The sequence below is a fragment of the Silurus meridionalis genome, chromosome 8 (genome assembly GCF_014805685.1).
Source record: "Silurus meridionalis isolate SWU-2019-XX chromosome 8, ASM1480568v1, whole genome shotgun sequence".
In the NCBI taxonomy this organism is placed as follows: Eukaryota; Metazoa; Chordata; class Actinopteri; order Siluriformes; family Siluridae; genus Silurus; species Silurus meridionalis.
Window position 1 is genome coordinate 14,115,397 of NC_060891.1, and position 18,723 is coordinate 14,134,119.

Here is an 18,723-nt window from a genome sequence, read left to right on the forward strand (position 1 = left end):
TAAACAGAAACAGACATGTGCCCTTGATTTTAATCACACTTCCCTGATATGAGCATTATGAACGTATGAACAAAATACTTGTTATAATTTTCAAAACAGACATGACCGGACATGCAATTTTTCTAAAATAATGAGGCTGTTAGTTTATTATCTGATTAAGTCCCAGTGCATTTCTGTTATGCCACAGCAAGTTGTCAAGCCTGACAATTGTTTTTATTTCATGTACACATCATCCTTATTTTTCCGTATTACATTTAATACCATAAAACATCCACAAAACAAGTTAGTTCCTATTATCACTTACATCACATAGCTGTAAACTTACCAGCCTTTGTTTTTCTCTCTTGTTAATAATTTTTAACAGCAAAAGCGTTTAAAAAGACAATGGATCAAACTCTTCCTAAAAATATGAAATAAATGTATTCTCAACGAACGTCACCAGATCAAAAATGTCAAATATTTTAAATCTGTTTAGTGGGATCTATCAGTGTGGTGTTACCTGGTTGGCATATGAAACTTCTTACTTTAGAGAGAATCTCTAGAGATAATTAAGTTCCATCATTTTGCAACCAATGATAGAATTATGAATTTCCCATAATATGTTGTTCAAATTCCCGCATCCCAGTAACCTGCTAACTTCTGAATCCTTTCCTTCCTCGTAGTCTGATATATGTTCGAAATATGTTCGAGAAGCGGAAAACTATCTGTTTGCTCACACTGTCTGGCTAAGTGTGCTCTTTACAATAGCTCACAACAGCTCTGTCATTCAACACTAGGGGAAGAATGCAGTGAAACTACTCAAGGATCTCTAGCTAGTGCATTCCAACCTTACTGCAAACACCACACCACTATATAGAGGACATATGTTGTGTGAGGAATTGGAAGAATGAAAGCGACAGAAAAGATGTGTCCTCCCCCAAAACACAGCATTAAAATGGAAAAGAACATCCCTGTGATTCAGTTATTTTACCTCCATCATGTTGTTTTACAGTGTTTTTTCGACACAGTAATGCTTTTGTTACTGGAATGTCATAATCCAATTTGGCCAGGGAATGGTGTGGCTTGTTTCTCAGGATGCCTATTCTGAGTCTGTGCTTATTCTGGTCTTGCTGTCCACCCCTGCTGTTTAACTCAAAATAAAAAAAGATGAATTCTGAGCCTTTGGCCACACATGTTAGAAGCGAATGGATGATTAATCAACATGGCCACTTGTTTTATTTACTTATGTATTTATTAACTCTCTACTAATAAACAGTTCAATGAAGATGGATTGCTATTGAAAGAACAGAAGTTCATTAAATATGACTTTTAAAAAAAACATCAGAATGAATGATTATTTCAGTTTGAGTGTCTTGTCTATGAAGCAAGTCATAAAGATTGTTTATTTTTCTGCTTTATACTTAACATCCTGTAGCAGCCCAACAAATTATTTATCATTGCTTTTTATGAGTGCAAGTACTAACGGCGAACGATCTGAGAGAGCAAGGTAGAGAGAAACCGAGGGAGGCGAGGAGGAGAAGGAGAAAGAGAAAAGAGGGTGGGAGTGTGAAAGGCGCCGGAGGAGGAGATTTAAACGAGCAACTTGTTGAAAAGTGCTGAGGGCCAATTAGTAGCCCAAGTGTGTGAGCATGCGGAGGGACGCCGGCGTGAACGGCTTACAGAAGCTTTAAAACTAACTTAAAACAAAAAACAAAAAAAAAATACATAAAAAAAAAAAAGCAACAAGTCGTCCTTAGTTCTGCACGTGCCTTCACATCTCTGACATGTTTCTGTTGAAGATCTAGTGAAGATCTAATGAAGGGAAAAAACGCTTGGAGTAGCTGATGTTTATCTAGTCACTCGGGAAGGAGACGCACACCGCGCATCTCGTTCGGGAACGGAAAAACGACATACGAAACGATTCGTTTTTTGACTTTTTTTCCTCCTGGGATATACAGTATTTCTGAATTTGGACTGGAGTTGCTCCAAAGTGGATTTCTGTCTCTGCAGTGAGTGGACCGAGGTCTTGGCAAAGAAGTTATTCCAAGCATGAGCGTGTTGGCGTCGCTGGTGCAGCTCGTAGCTGCTGCGGTCCTGACGCTGCCCCTGATTCAGGTAACACACACACACACACACACACATTTTATTATAAACATGTTCTGCAAGTGCATTGCTGTTATTAGTGTGGTGAATGCGTGTACATTTCTTTGTTCTGTTGAACTGGTCCACCGGTAAGGGTTGAAGTAGAGGCATAGACATGCACGAGTACGTGCAGCTCTAAGGACAGACGTGTCTCTGTCTTTCTGCAGGAGTGTCATTAGGGTCAGTAGTGAAGAAAAAGCGTGTGACATGGGGCTGTTGGAGGTTTTTTTACGTCTTCTTTTTTCCTTTAGCACCCCATTGTCCGCAAAATTACAACCTGCTCTTTTTTTTGAATCGTTGCCACATCGAAAGTGTCGAGTCATGAAGAGGAAACGTGACCGGCCGCATTACCCAGTTCGACCCGCGTGAGTTTGTCACACTTTCCCGAGCCTCCCAAAGCGCGCGTGCGCCCTCGCGCGCCGATTGCGTCATCCTGGAAGTTCACTCTGACGTCCATCGCATTTGTGTCGTGGGTTAAAACCTTGTACAAATAATATCAAATCTTTACCAAGTTTCTATGCTTTTATGACATTTTATATTTTAAATAATGGTCATGTATGAGCTCTTAATGCTGATGGGCTTGGAAGGAGAGAACTGAAAAACTCTCTTCTTTCACACCTGCATCTCCATCAGCTCACACAAGTGGAGACCTGACCCCTTTAAAGACTAGATCTAATATCATCCTAACACCTCTCTGTTTCTGCTTTGTACTTTATACCAATTTCGCCAAAAAAGAGCTCATTTTAACCCTACTTCTGTTAAGCACAAACCTTGAACATCTGCTGGTTTATTAACCCTTCTATTGATTTCAATGTAGATACTCAACAAGTCACTGTAGCTACTGAATAATATGCTGTTTTATCACAACACAAGGCAGGACTTTTATGGATTAAGCACATTATGGTCGTTTAGATCTCCTAGGTCCTGGTATAAGACTGCTAGGACAGACCAGTGTTCCCCTGTGTCCTTTGTCTTAACAGCTTACATCTCAAAATACAGCCGCGTGTCTTCTGTATGTGAAAGTGTGTGTGACTTTGGTGCTTGTGCCAACACTTTTACTTTCCTTAGTGCTTTCTGGGACCCAAGAGGTTTCCAACATTTGTTGTAACTGGCTTGGTCGAACTAGACTTTTAGTCAAGCACCCTTGTAGCGCGAGTGAACATTTAACACATGCCAGACGTTTTTCAAGTTCATTCACTGCTTCCCATTGATGAATCCTTCCTGAATGCCTGAACTAAAGAGTTCTCACAAAAGACTGGAACCTTCCCAATCTCTCTCTCTCTCTCTCTCTCTCTCTCTCTCTCTCTCTCTCTCTCCCTTCCCCCTTCCCTCTTACTCCTCATTATTCTTTTCTTTCTTTTGCTTCATCTCCCTCGACATGCTTCATGTCTCTCTTACAGCCCTTTTATTTGTTCCATTTTCTCTGCTCTCACACTCCCCTCCTCTGTCACTGAGATGTGGCGAAAATCCAATTTGCTGTAATTCAAGGGGATTTGTATAAAGCAGACCGGTAATGAGAGATATCACTTGAGAAAGTATAGGGACTCAGTGTTACGTTTCTGGAGCTAGATAATCAGCTCACAAATGCTTGGAGAAAACATGAGTAAAATCCAGCTTCTGAGGTTTCAGAATGGCAGACACTTATACTTAAATGAGCAGCTAACTCACGCATCAACCAGCCAACTGTTGGAAATCTTATTCCATCTTTCCAGTATACAGGGTAAGCAAAATATAGTTTTGCACATTGTACTGTATTTACATTGCATGTTAAAACCAATCGATTCCAATACATTACTCATTTTTTCTTATTTATTTATTTATTTACTTACTTTGCTACTATTATTTTACAAGTATCAGAACATTGAAAATCTATGAACTCAGGTCTTTATACTGTAGATACAAAACTGGTTACCATTTCTTACATTTCTTGCAGGGAATTGTGATAAAATGATCCATATAGCAGTGCTCCATGACTGCCTACATAGGTGGTGCTGTTGAGCAGCGCAAGAGAGACCAAGCACAGGGAAAAAATTATGAAGTTTCTTGTAACAGTTTGGAAATATAATTCCAAAAAATGTCACACAAAAGAAAACAAGTGGGTAACAGCCAGATACTATCAAGTCGTAGGCCTGTTGCTGAAGACTCTGGATGACACACTGTTATTGAAAAAGTATTCCTCAAGAGTTCTTTGCATGGGTTGTGAAGATGAATTTATCTTGGAATGTTTTCAGAAAGTGAAGTCCTTTATAGTCTTGTATTTATTTAATTCTACAAAGAAACCTTCAAAGAAACCTTGGGAGATCCTTTTCCTAGAATATATCTATGAATACAGTGATCTTGTAATCCCATGTAGTTCTGCCCATTTCTTGAAGTTTCATGAGGTTACCTTTATTATTTTTTTTATCTCAACAGAGCACAGCAGATGTTTGGGAATCAGTCATATCTCCTCTCATAAAGTTTATCCTGAGAATTCTACTCCATGACTCCACTTTGCTGCTTGTCTTGTCTGGTTGACCACTAAACAGAAAAGCTAAACAGAACGGAAAGTAAATATTGACCACCCATTTGGGGAAAAAACAAAAAATATCTTGTCCCTCCCTGCTCTTTTGGATGGGGGGTTCTGATTTTAAATTTACTAAAAAAGCTTGCACCTGTCCCAAATTCTTCATTTTTAATAACAGTATGTGTCATCATTGCTGGTAAAAAAACAACCACAATATCATGTTTATAACTTGTTGTTTTTTTGTTTAGATTGTCATTACAACAGTTGTCATGATTTTTTTAGGATTTTAAAACTAAGCGCAAAGTAAACAAATTATCAAAAATATTATGTGCAAAATATTAACTATCAATAAAGGTCTCAATAATGTGAGAATTTCTAGACTGTGTGGCAAAAGAATGTCTCAGGAGCAGGTGATTTTTACTGTCATGCAGGTGGTTTAATATGAAATATGAGACACAAAGAAAGACTACATTCATTAACATGGAAGCACACTGAGTGCTTTCATGGTGCTGTCTGACACACTCACCTTGTTCATTCATTCATAGTCAGTATATGCTTTTTTCTGGTCAGGAGCACCCTGGTTTAAATCATTCATTTGTTTAGAATTTGAGAAACATGTTGCAGATTTGGTTTAGGGTTTGCAGTGGATCCAGAGTCTATGCCAGGAACACTAGGCATGAATTAGAAATGAGGTGGGGATGGCATCAGTCCATCGTAGCACACCATTCACACACACATTCCCACACTAATTTATATCCATGGGCAGTTTAGAGTCACCCAATGCACTTACCTGTATGTTTCTGGACAAGAAGGACATTTAGAACTCAGATCAAAGTAGGTATTGAGCTCTGCATCACTATGAGAAAAAAAACTCTATTAACCTGATTGTATTGTGCACAGCCCTTACCTTATATTGAATTCAAAAATCATTTCTTTTCAGAGTTCACTAACTTAGTACAGTTTGATTTGGCAATTATATTCCACTTCTTTTCCAAGGCTTTGACAAGGTCATTGCAAAACTTTGATCTTTCTTTGATTATCCCTGTTTGCTTGTCTAATTTGTCTTGTTTTGTTTTTTTTGTTTGTTTCGCCAAACACATCCTTTAGAATTTAGATGCCCCAAAACACATTTTGCCTGTGGTTGCTTGTATGTTTTTAACAACCCTACACTGTAACCTATGCATGTGATAGATATAAGTGATTGTTATAACATGCAGAGAGTGCCCAGTACTCACCACATACGTCTGCAGATCTTTTAATGACGCTGTATGTCTCCTGAAAGTTTTCTTAATAATTTTTTTGTCCCTTTTATCAATTTTAAATAGATGTTGTGCTCTAGGTAATGCCAAATTATGGTGCCCCATCTTCTCTATTCATCGATGACTCTTCATATTCATTGGTACATCAAATATTTGAGAATTTCTTTTGTTCATCTCTTCTGAGCAATACCTTTCGACAATCAGGTCCCGTAGACCATTTGTTGGCTCTTTGTGGACCATGGCTTCAGTAAATTAGGCCAAGAAAATCTCAAGAACCGAAACAGCAGGTCTTATTTATTTGACCTTATCGTTTTGTACGAGTTTTAATGTGATTGGATCATTTAGAGCACATGCCACATTATAAAAGGGTGTGCACACCTATGCAAATATTTTTGTTTTTTCCCCTAAAAACATTTTAGTTTTACTTCATTGGATCCTGGTAACTGCTGATTCAGTCAAAGATCTCAAAAATGACTTTTTTTAACTACGGTATTTCTACAGCGGTCATGTGAACTTGTTTGCTTCTGAACACATACTGAGCTTTGTCTTCCTAAACACTGTAGTGTCAATGAACAGCTTTTATGCTAGCGTATTATTTATTCTAAACTACTTTATTTTAGCTATTTGTTATATTGCAAACATGAGTCATGTTTTTTGTTTTGTTTATGTTTCAGCTTTATGCCATTCATGTAGATGATTGTGCCGATTATGTAGATTATTAGATTATTGGGCTCCACATGCAGGATAGTTTGTGCACATGCAGGGCATAGTTTTGTTCGAAAAGGAGGCACCTGTCAGGAAACTGCCATGAAATACCACAATTACCTGACGATGCGATTGTTTTAGCATGCAGCTTTACATCCTTTCATAAAGTATTCATGTGTTTTCCTCTGTGCTATTTTCTGTCTGGTATCTGAAAGCGCTTGTGCTTCCAAGTAAATTTCCATCTATATTTGCTTCCTATGCCCCAGATGCCACATATTCTCTCTTAAATGTCATATGATGTGCTATTCCACTTTTCCTGCCTTGTTTGTACCCTGTGAGTTGTCTCCTGTACCGTTCATCTCTGCTTCACCCGGCTTTCCGTTATATGTATTCTTAGCTTTCACCTTTCCTGTGCAGGATAGTTAGACAGAATGCTGAGAGAGAGGTTGTATTGAACCTTTGCCCTTTTAATGTTGGTTTCCTGTCCAGGTCATCTCCTTCTCGTCTCGTTTAAACAGCTGGAACGATGATGACATTGACCTATGCTGGTGTTCTCAGCTCGCTTTGTATTATCCAGGCTTAGCAGTGAGGAAGAATATGCAGCAGCCTTGTAAAAGCACAGTGTTATTAAAGGTAATCGGAGCTGGACAGAAAGCAGGATCTGTGGTAGCTTCTGTGCTTCAGCATGCAATTTGAAGACGTGATTCACTACAGGTGTTTCCTCTCGATCAACACTTAAGCAAAATAATACTTGAGTCAGACCATCTGTTTCTGCATTTATCAGCTTCCTCTGCTTTGGTTCTGCCAAGAAGGTGCTATTTATGCAAGAGCCACTGACTAGGCAGCTGGCAGTGTAAACACCTGTGTTTTCAAGTTACAACACTCAGAGATAATCCTGCATAATTAGTTTATATACATAGCTATACTGACATATACATATGCACATATAACCCCTTAATGTATATATTAACACCTTACTGGTGCTGTATTATTATACATGTGTTAACATTTGGGACATGCTGAACAGTAAACATGCAGCACCTTGGTATTTTGTATCTTGGTTATCTATATGACAAACTCCGTTTAAATGCATTTGCAGAGGCACTTATTTGCAGAAAGATAATATGTGCAATAACAGTTTAAATGAAACCATTATAAGTCATGAATCTGGGGAATTAAGCTCGTTTTCAGTTTGTGTGCAGGAGACAAGAGATATCTCCCCTGGGCACTGATGCATTGCATAACTCTTGTTAATAAACAAAATAGGCATTTCCATAACACTTTTCATGAAAACTGACTCTTTTCAGCCTTCGGTTGTTGCAGCATCCATCTCCACATTTTGATCACACATTTAGTAGACACTCAGTTGTAGTGGTGACAGGAGGTCTGCTCCTTCCTGTGCAGGCCTGCTCGTTGCCCAGGGGACAAAGAGTACAATCACAATCTGGAAACATGGACCTCTCCTTCCTTTAGTGGCACTCAAGAGACTGTCATCTGCTCAGTGGCCTTTAATCTCTCATCTGGAGGCAATTTATTCCCTTTTACACACCCATGGCAGCATTTACTGTAATAAGGAGCACAATTACTCTGGACTGGCCCATACACATAGGCCCAATGAGTTGTCTTTGCATTTGTTGTTGTATGGTGCCTGGACTGATCACTGCTGTTGAATTAACATCTGGTGAGTCAAACCCAGAATTTTTTAACAGTGTCTGGGTGGAATTTCTGATGCTTGTATGTGTGCACATGAGCTAAATTGTGAGTGATACAGCCAAGAGGGCCGACAAGTTTGTGGCACGCTCATCAATCAGTAAAAAGCAGCATCGTGTTTCCCCTAAATCTGGATCACCTTTTCTTTAATTTGACCTTAACATGTTGAGCAGCTGGAAAGCATCAGCTTTAAGACAGAGCGCGTTGTAGTACTTATCACATTAACTTACCCCAAATACAGCTTTTTTTCACTCCTTCAATAGACTTTAATGTGACAGATCTACACCAGCTGAGTGCTTTAAAGGGCTGTTTGAGCAACACTTGTAAATACTTGTGGTCCACGGATGGTAGAATGTTATAATGCAAATTCTATTGTATTCATACGAAGAAAGATGATTATATGAAGGATTAATATATTTACAGAACAGCATCTATCTTTCTGGGCTTTTAAGTCTCTTTCAAGGATCATCAACTGGAGCTGAGAACTGGCTGAAGATGTGTCTTTTGCAGTTTTGTAGCAGTTATGTAGCACACTTGACCCTTAATGAGGCTGACTTTTTGAGAATGTTCTACTATATTATATGTCATGAGAAAACTGTAGTTGGCAATTTTCTCTGCTGTTTTTCTGGAAAATGTGTGCATTGTCAGCAAATTGTTCTGTAGCACTTTCCCATCTGTAGTACTATCTGTAGTATTTATCTGTATTGCTTTCCCACTTAAAAATTGTAACATTCCCAGTTGCATTTTTTTTACAAGGAGCCAAATGTCTGCAAAAATATTTAGTTATCACTTTGTTTGCTTTTGTTTTTTTCTCAAAACTTCCTGCCCCATATCCAACAGACTATTCGAATCGAAATCTGATGTCTCTCAGCTGCCTCTCAGCTGCCTCTTGATGTCAGAGCTCTCTTGTGTTGTCTAAGTAATGGAACATCTGAAAGAGTATTGCATAAATGTCAAGTCTCGAGGAACTTGTTAATCTCACATTAATCAGGGGCATCACACTGATGCAAATAATTGCACATCGGTCTGTTATACACGATACAGGAGAACTGTCCTAGAGCATAGCTTCAGTGGTTCTCACAGATCTTGTCTTTCTAATTATTATTGATGGACAAAAGCAGAACAGTGGCAAATTAAACTGTTGAAGGAGCTGTAGAGAGTGAAAAATGACATCTTTTTAAGAATTTATTTCAGGGGGAAAAACATAATGTATAATTCACAATCCCCTTTTTATTGTTTCCCTGACATAAACAGAATGGGTTTAAAGATCACAGAATAAATGGTCATTTCTGCTCTAGTACATCCTGGATGTATGGTTTCACCGCATAGCCCCTCCACAAGTTTTGCGTCATCATTAAGATGCCTTTGATGCTCTTCCAGTCTCTAATGATCTATATGATTCTTAAAAAGCCATAAGGAGCTGGCCAAATCTAAAAGTGTCCTCTATAAATCTAAATATTGAATTATAATCCACCCACACATGCGCACGTACACACGGATGAGCAGTTGCTACGTGAGCTTCTCCACATATCCACAATAGTCTGCCAGATTTTATTAAGGCAACTCATTTTTTTGGCTCAGGAAGCCTTAAGGTGCTGAATGTGTGGCTTATTCTGGCTGACACACATTATGCCAGGTTTCTCCAAATACACCTCCTCCCCCACCATGGCCACCCCAAGCATTCTTTCCATGAAAGGCATCCAAGATCGTCGCCAAAAAGAAACCATTGTGGTGAGGTAACTATGTTTAACACATAGCCTGCCTAAAATATTTTGATTGTGTACTTTTGGCATTTATAGTACATGATGAGGAACCTGCTTTTTTATAGTCATAAATGCAAAAAATCTGGTTCATTATCGAGGCAGTGACAGTATAAGGGAGTTATGTGATTGCAAATATGTTTCATTATGCCTCTATTTTTCCAAAATAAAAATACTTTATTTATAGTGCTGTAGTGCTATTTTTACACAAGTTCGCTCCATATCAGTCTATGTGTGACCTATACATATTCAAGTAAGGTGAAGGTAGGCAATGTAGGTCACTGACCTGCTAATTTGTTTAGCATTGAGCCCTCTTATCCTGAAGCATGGCAGAGGAATTTCACAGACCAATGAATCATGGTATGATATCAGTCTACGGATTTGCTTCTCTAGTTAGCTGAAACTCTGTTCAGGATCTTGATCCATTTAAACATAGGGCTGGTTTTAATTATGTTTCAAAAGTGGCACACATTACATTTTAATAGTATTATTATTTTAATAGAAATTTCTAAGGTGAGATGTTAACGATAAGTATCGTTTTAAAGGACACTCGGAGTGTCTAAAGAGTTAACATGGTGGTGGAGTCTTAGGTTCCAGAAAAAATCTAATGTTGTTTAACAAAGGCTTAATGGTGAGTGTCCACAGAATGGAGATAGGAGAAATGAAAATAAATAGATGAATCACAGAAAGAATTTTTAACTTAAACAGACAAAAATGGGAATATGATAAATCTTTTGGCCACATCTGGGTGACTTTTGGATTGAAAAAGCTGTCTTGTACCACCAGTGTGTGCTAAGAGATTTTGATCTTTTATGTTATATTCAAATTTCCTGAAAGACAAATGGTTTTGTAGATTAACTTCAGTAGTGACTGATATCTTTAATGCTTCTTCATCTCTGTTTATACTTAAAAATACATATAATCAGGTTGAAAGTGTGTAATAAATCTGATGATCTCTGATATGATGTTTTAATCTTTTACAGTGTTTCCACTCAGACACAACCAACAGCACATCTAAAGGTAAGAATAGCCTTGTAACCAGTTAATATGTGCATGATGTTAATTAGGCACTTATAGTACATGTTGCCATTATTGTACGCAGATTACATAGGCCAGAGTGGGGCACTATGTCCGAGGTATGTTTTCTGACATAAACCAAATGCTGACATAACTTGACAACATCACTCATAGATTTTACACTGGTATTTTAATAGAAGTTCTCCATAACACCAATTAGACACAAAGATCCAAATGTGTGTGTGTTAATTTTTAAGGACTAAAGTATAAAATCCACAATTGTAAATAATAATTCTAAAGGATTCAAATTGATTATAATATCAAACCAATGCACCCAAATGTATAGACAGAATAACTCCTTAAAATACCTTACAAAGTGCTGTTCCTGAGCTGCTGAGTGTCTGTCTGGCGGTCCTGTCATAGTAATTCACAGTCAGTGTTGTGTCAGAGTTGTCACATAAAAATTGTTGAGTAATTTGTACACATACGCCATACACCAGTAAAAGTCAGTACTTCACTACAAAGTGACAGGTGGGAGTTGGCCGACTGTCAGTGGAGAGAAACAGTAATAGCTTGAGCGCATTAACCAACAGAAGTCAATGTGAGAGTCAGTATAATACGATAAGAGGTAAATAGATTTAGGAGCGAGTGCATTTTCTTCGAATATTTAATTAGTTTGTTTTCTAATATGGTGAGAAGCTAACGAATGTTACGGTACTAGTCAAGTTAACGTGGAATTTTAGTTTTACTTGGCTGCTTTTTTTGGCTAAATATGTCATATGTCAAATATGTCACATAATTGTGGACTAGTCACTGGTGGATAGTGTTTTGTTGTAGACTTCTTTGTAGTGTTTTGCAAACCCAGTTACAGTAGGCAAGATGTAACCTGAGTTGTCTCCCTGCCTCAGTGTATGTATTTATTACTAAATTTTCTTAATTACGCCATTTTGAACACTACCTTCTTGCTCTTCACGTTTGACAGGTTAAAAATAAAATTAGATAATAAAATATTTGTAGAACACAGAGGTGGTTAAAAAAAAAAAAAAAGCATGTGCTGGATTAGACCAGAGGTACTGTATTGAAGTTTGGAGCCATCACTTCCATGTGCTTTCTGAACATAATGTTCCAGATATAGTGAAATATAAAAAATATTTTGCCACATGTGCATAAATGAGGTTAGAATATGATGTTAGGAGGCCAGGGTATTTTAGTTTATTTTAGCTCTTTTACTAAACCATGGCAATCTGTGTCTTCACGGCTTTCATATATATATATATATATATATATATATATATATATATATATATATATATATATATATATATATAAACTGGTTTGTAAAATACTGAAAATACTGCATTGTTTGTGCATAAAGAGAGGGTCTCAAAAGCATTTAGTAGGTTTGGTATTTACAAACACAGTAGGCCTGAAAATATCACTCAACTAGCATATTTCGAATATCAGTACAGACACATTCATTTCTGACCGGTGAAAATAGGAAAGAATTGTGTTAACCAAACCACATTACCAATAGACTGGTGTTATACTAACAAATTCTGCCAAAAGTTATTTTCAGCACATTTACTGTTATCTGCCATTTTAGGATTGAGTGTTCGGAATGTTTACAAATCCGAGACACATACATGTTAAAAAATCATTGCTCAAGTCAGGATCTGAAGCAACTGTTGGCTGGATTTTGTTTTTGCAGAAGTCTTTGACCCATATTCACTAATTTGCATTCATGTGCATCCTGCCTTCTCGTAGTAAACTGCAGATTAACCTTGGGGCAGCCATTCCACTTTCCCCACTATTTCTTACAGGCTCTTGTATTTCCCTTCATGGTGATCTTGTGTTGCGTGATGTTTTTACAGCGAATGATTGATTTGCAATCTTTAACCCAGAAGTTCTTCCATATGTGATTTATTTTCTTCATTCTTGGTGGACTGCTGGACAACCTAAAGCTACAGAAGCCTGCATGTTGTCTGTTTTCATTAACAGATGAAGTGCGTGGGGAACGGCAGATCAATTAGCAGCTTTGATATTTCATTTGCTTGTTCATGTTACTCATATGATAATGAGGAGCAGTTGCTGATCAAGAAATGAAGGAATGAAACGGGAGCAGTGAAATATCTTTACGTTCAGAGCTATGAATACTAACTAAATGTGAAATAATCATGTTTGCAAAAAACTTTCTTATTAGTAGCTCTACATTTTAGCAGCAAAGATTTAAAGAAATGACCGGGCCATAACAGAAATATTACGAGATTATATAGAAATATTTTTAGTGCAGGATTACAATGATTCAAATCTATGTGGTTATTCAGAGCTACTGGTGACTTTACAGTTAGCATTACCATTCTTTTAATCCAAGATTTTTAAAGTTTCATTCAAAAAGTTTTTTTCTTTATTGCCGCATTTTCTTTTAGCTAAAAATGCCACAAACAACATAAGCTACTTTACAACTTGTGAAAAAAACAAGGGCACAAAGGGCAAAGTTGAAAATGTAGAACATGCATAAATCTTAGTGAAATGTAATCCCTCTCATCTGGAATTCCTGCCTGCTTATAGGCCAGTGTTCATGACTGCAACTATCTTAAGGTACGGCTACTTAGGGACCTAAGAAAGAAAGCAATTTAGTTGAGAATTTTTGGAAAGATGCTGCTGCTTGTGTGGGCACCATGACCTCACATTTGAGACCTAGCTAACGAAGCACATGTTTATTGGGCAATTATGCATAGTGTACTGACTACATCTTAGAATGATCCTTTGTCATGTGCCTCAGGGCACCTGCAAGTTTCAGAACCTCTACATCCACCTATGTTGGAGCAGAGAAGCTAGTCGTCATTCTAAAGTATCAGAACCATAAATGTCCAATTTATGACTTTTCTTACTCGTGTACCTACCATTACTTTCAGTTCCACTGAAATTCATAGTAATTATGGAAAAATATACTTTGTTAATTTGGCATAATTCACTCACTGGCTAGATTTTGACATTTAATGACTGCTTTTTCCCTCCTTTTTGTTGCAGTAATCCTTTTTCAGGAGGTGTGGGGACGGAGCTTCTGCCGCACCATCGAGACACTGGTAGAGGTAGTGCAGGAGTATCCCGGGGAGGTGGAGCACATGTACAGCCCTTCCTGTGTGCCATTGGTCCGTTGCGCCGGTTGCTGCGGAGACGAGAACCTTGAGTGCCACCCCACGCAAACCTCTAACGTCACTATGCAAGTATGTTCTAGAACAATAATAGTGAAGTGGACTATCTCAGCCAGTGGTCACTGATAGGGTCAACAACAAAGTAAATACACTGTATGTATATGCACATGTATGTACTGTAAATACACTGTATTTACTGAACTGCATTTCATGCAGTACGATAACTTCTCTATTTAAACTTGTTATAATGATATAAATGATTTATTATTGTCCAATGTCTCCAAGTAACTTTTTTTTTAATTTCGGGTAGGCTTCCACTAGTAGAAAATTCTAACTAGTCCCAAATAGACAAATAAATGCATTCTGAGGAATGAATGTCTAAGAAATGAAAAACTGCTGACATGCTGATCGTGCAGTAATTGCAGGCAAACGTTTAAAAACCCAGCGCAGATCAAAGGAGATCGTGCTCTGGAGAGCTGCACATGAACAGTTTATTTTGAGCAAAATAGGAGCGTTTAACAGTTTTTGTGTGCTCACAGACCAGGTTGTGGAGTAGAGTGCAGATGCTGTGTAGTAACAAGTAACAAGTTAGTTTGTGTGCTAATGTGCTGGTCACATATTTGATATTATATTGTATTAAACAGTAGCATCACTCTTGTAGTAATAGTGTAATTCTCTGTGTGCAAGACATCATATTTGTGATAGTGTGACAATGTTTGTCCTGTGTTTACCTGATTGATCATTTTGATATATGGACAGATTGGACAGATTGTTGCAAACTAGATCAGGCTTTAAATTAGAAAATCATATATAGAAATGGGTTTTATAATTATGTATTGTATTTGGTTCATTGTAATTTTATACTAGGAAATACTAGGTCAATTTGACTATATTCAATGTGTTTCTTTGTAGGGAATTACCGTATTTTTCGGACTATAAGCCGCTACTTTTTTCCCACGTTTTATACCCCGCGGCTTAAACAACGAAGCGGCTTATTTATAAATTTTTCCCTGGGTTTTTCCCGGTTTCACAAACTTCAAGCCAAAAAACTGAACCCCATAACATTAGACCAATGAAATTCCGAACGGAAACGAAAAAACGCACCTTACCTGCGTTCTGAGCTGCACAGCATCGGGGGAAAAAACTTTTTTTTTTTACGCACGATGATGCCAAAAGATAAACTCCCGAGAGAAATTGTTGTAAGAGGAAGGAGGAAGACAGTGAACAATGACTTTCTTGGTAGGCTACTGTTTAGATACAAGCCGTTGTAACGCTTTGAGTCTTTGTCAAGAGATAGCTCGCTAACTCCAGTTGCAGCAGAAATCACAGACAGGTTTCCAAAACTCATGCTTTTTTATTTTTCTTGGCAACAGCGTTACGGGTTAGTCAAAGAAACTTAGAAATGAGCATCAGAAAATAATAAGGACATAGTCCTTGGTCTTGCACACATGCAGTAATACCGGAAAAATGTGGCGACAGGCTATTCCCAAAATGCCGCTCTGCTCTTAAAGGAGCCACAACATATTTCACCCCTTACACTGTGTAACAGACACTGTCTTTCGTTAAAGCCTGTGTAAAGTTCATTAGTTTCAATGTAGACCCCTTATAGACAGGTGCGGTGTAAATGACAGGTGTAAAAATCTTTGTCAAATTCAGTGGGTGCGGCTTATATATGGGTGCGCTTAATAGTACGGAGATTACGGTACTACATTTTGCAACATAAAAAAGAAAATAACTGTAAAATATTTGTATGCAGTTATTAAAGCTGAAGCCATCCGAGCAGGGACAGGAGTATGTGGAGATGACTTTCGTGGAGCATAAAAGCTGTGAATGTAGGTAAGGACAAAATAACAATTCACTCTGGTTTGTTCTGTTTTCTTTATTCATGTGCTCTCTATTTCTAACCATGTACTTATATTATAACTCTGAAAAATGCGACACGAATATCAGCTGAGAAGCAAACACTAGTAACTAACTGTGTCTCTGTTCTTATGTGGTGTGATGATCAGAGTAAGAAAGCGTACACCAAAGCATGACAGGTAACTTTTTTACCAACACTTCATCATGAGTAGTAATCATTGCATTGTCATGATTGATTTCAAAATCAGAGTTTTTCATCTTTTTATTGTTGTAGGTGGAAGCCAAGAGGAAGGGGAAAAAAAAGGAAACAAAGAGTAAAAGACTGTGATGGGTACAGAACGACTTAAATACAAATTGTTTCTATTGATGGAAACAGATATGATAAAGTTTTTTTTTCCTGAGGGTCATACTGAAATGTAAAAACCTCATATCCTACAGGTGCCAGCCTCCTCGCAGGTAAACACTGTCCCTTCCTGCTCTCTGCCCATCTCGTACTGCCTGCCCTTTCAGTGTACTGCCAGCCTCTTACAGCATCCTGAGTCACCTCAACCACCAGATCTGAGATGCACTATTGTCATGGTGATGGGGAGATCACCACGAACATTTCATATACAGGAAGTGCCTTTTGTGAGGTGATACCCTCAGACGTGCAACTCACAAAATCTCCTGAGGAGCATAACAATGATGGGCCAGACCTAGTGTCTCTGCTAGAACATGAGCCCACAGGACACTGGCTGTATAAAGTCTATTATTGTTATTATTGTTATTATTATTATTATTATTATTATTATTATTATTATTATTATGCACATTATCTTTGACATATCACATATTTTTATTTATTGCTTGCAAACCAGAGGAGAGCATGTTTGGTTGTTATTTCTTTGACTGAATACTCTGCTGAAGTTTGGCATGAGTACAAATTGGGATAAAAATGTAATCGCCAAAGACAGTTGTTTTTTCCAGAAAACCATCAATCCTTTACTGAGATAAGCAATACACTTCTTTACTCTTGTATTAATGAATTCTTATTGTAAATGAAATGACATATGCAATAACTGAAAGGCGATGGTTGTGTAAGAATCGAAAGCTGGACAAACACCAAGAAACTCCTCCCTCCATTTTAACAAATTCCCTGTCCACACATACCAGTCCCTGTGAAGAGTTTTCTTCTCCCTGTCTCCTCCCTATCCCCCATAACCCCAACCTATTTGTAGCATTATCAGATTGTCAGTTTGTTTGGCTTTGTAGCTGTCAGAGCTCCAGCCCAGCTTCTCCGAGTCGGCCTTTTCCTACAAACAGTCAATCCACAAACCAAATTCTAATTGTTGAATAGATCTGCATGAAGATGCGTGCACATGGACTGCATTCGAGGTTCAGAGTGACTTCTTGTATGGTTCGTACATTGGCATAGTGACCTCTACTGGCTTCAAGAAAGCAATTCAATCGATTATCATTTTCCAAACAAACCTGCTGTAACGTACACATGATTTAAATGTGGACAGTTCTTGGGTAAGTCGATGGATTCAAGGGTTTGCAATACGAGAGACGAGTGTAAATCAACATAAATTGAAGTTTGAAATAAAAGTATATTATTTTTGTCTATTAAAATGGCTTAAAAAGATAGGTTCAGATCATAAACCTGACGATACTGAACCAAAAAAGTTTTTTTATTAATTAAAAAAAAAACACCACTTGCTGCTAATATACTTGGCCTTTAAATACAAGTAACAGTATCAGTTTAACAATGACTAATAGTCTTTATTTTATCAAATTAATATTGTGTACAATCTTCTGCTTCTCCATTTTCATAAGCACATCACCAGATGTAGGATAGTATTGGACTGGCAGCATGTTTATTGTGTTGCTATGTGTGAACATAAGAGTGTGAACAATTTCTTTTTACTTTTTTTTTTATACCATAATGGGTCAAGAGTTTTGAAGTAATTTTCCGTTTCATGTATATTGTACATATTTATATATGATATTGATAATGTATTGCTGTTGTGCCACTTCTAATAAAAAGATACATTATCTACTGTTTTTACTTTATTAAAGGAAAATGAGAATCAGGGCTGTCATAGTAGGAGTAAACATAGTGTTTTATAGGGTTAGGGTTATATTCATCTGTTATACTTGTTGTATTTCTTTATAGCTATCAAGATCTATGCACTATTAAAATACATTTTAAACCATTTCCCAGTATAAAATCAAAAGTCAGTCTAACAATAAAACACAATATAGTGCCTGTCAAAGTTTGGAAACACCTAGTCTTTTATCATTTTTGAGATTTATCGATGTTCCCTTTGTTTCTATGCAACAAACTTGGTAAAAGACAAACACAAACAAGAATGGGACAGTGAATGATTGGAAAAACATTCTGTGCACAGATTAATCCAAAGGCATTCGTCTAAGTTCTGTAAGCATTGTTTAAAAACAAACAGTCGGCTGGAGTGTTATCTATCATGGAATGACCTGCCCAGACACCAGACCTAAATTATATTATACAGTTCTGAGATGAACTGGAACGCAAGGTCAAAGAGAAATATCCAACTATGAAGAACACCTTCGACAAGTTTTACAAGAAACATGGCAACGTATTTTAGCTGAATGTTTGGAGAAATGAACTGATG

General features: G+C 37.5%; 1 protein-coding gene across 2 annotated transcripts; it reads left to right on the plus strand.

Annotated features, from left to right (window-relative positions):
- The first annotated feature begins 1,412 nt into the window (after nt 1-1,412).
- On the plus strand, nt 1,413-18,126 carry pgfb (placental growth factor b). Of its 2 annotated transcripts, none has more exons than XM_046856397.1 (7): nt 1,413-2,094; nt 11,042-11,078; nt 14,106-14,302; nt 15,987-16,066; nt 16,240-16,269; nt 16,339-16,421; nt 16,529-18,126. In XM_046856397.1, exons 1-6 carry the CDS (start codon nt 2,029-2,031, stop codon nt 16,406-16,408), a joined length of 480 nt encoding a protein of 159 aa, XP_046712353.1. In that variant the 5' UTR covers nt 1,413-2,028; the 3' UTR covers nt 16,409-16,421; nt 16,529-18,126. The 2 variants fall into 2 exon arrangements, with proteins under 2 accessions (XP_046712353.1, XP_046712352.1); XM_046856396.1 differs by having other exon boundaries at nt 1,420-2,094; nt 16,365-16,421.
- The last annotated feature ends 597 nt before the right edge of the window (nt 18,127-18,723 follow it).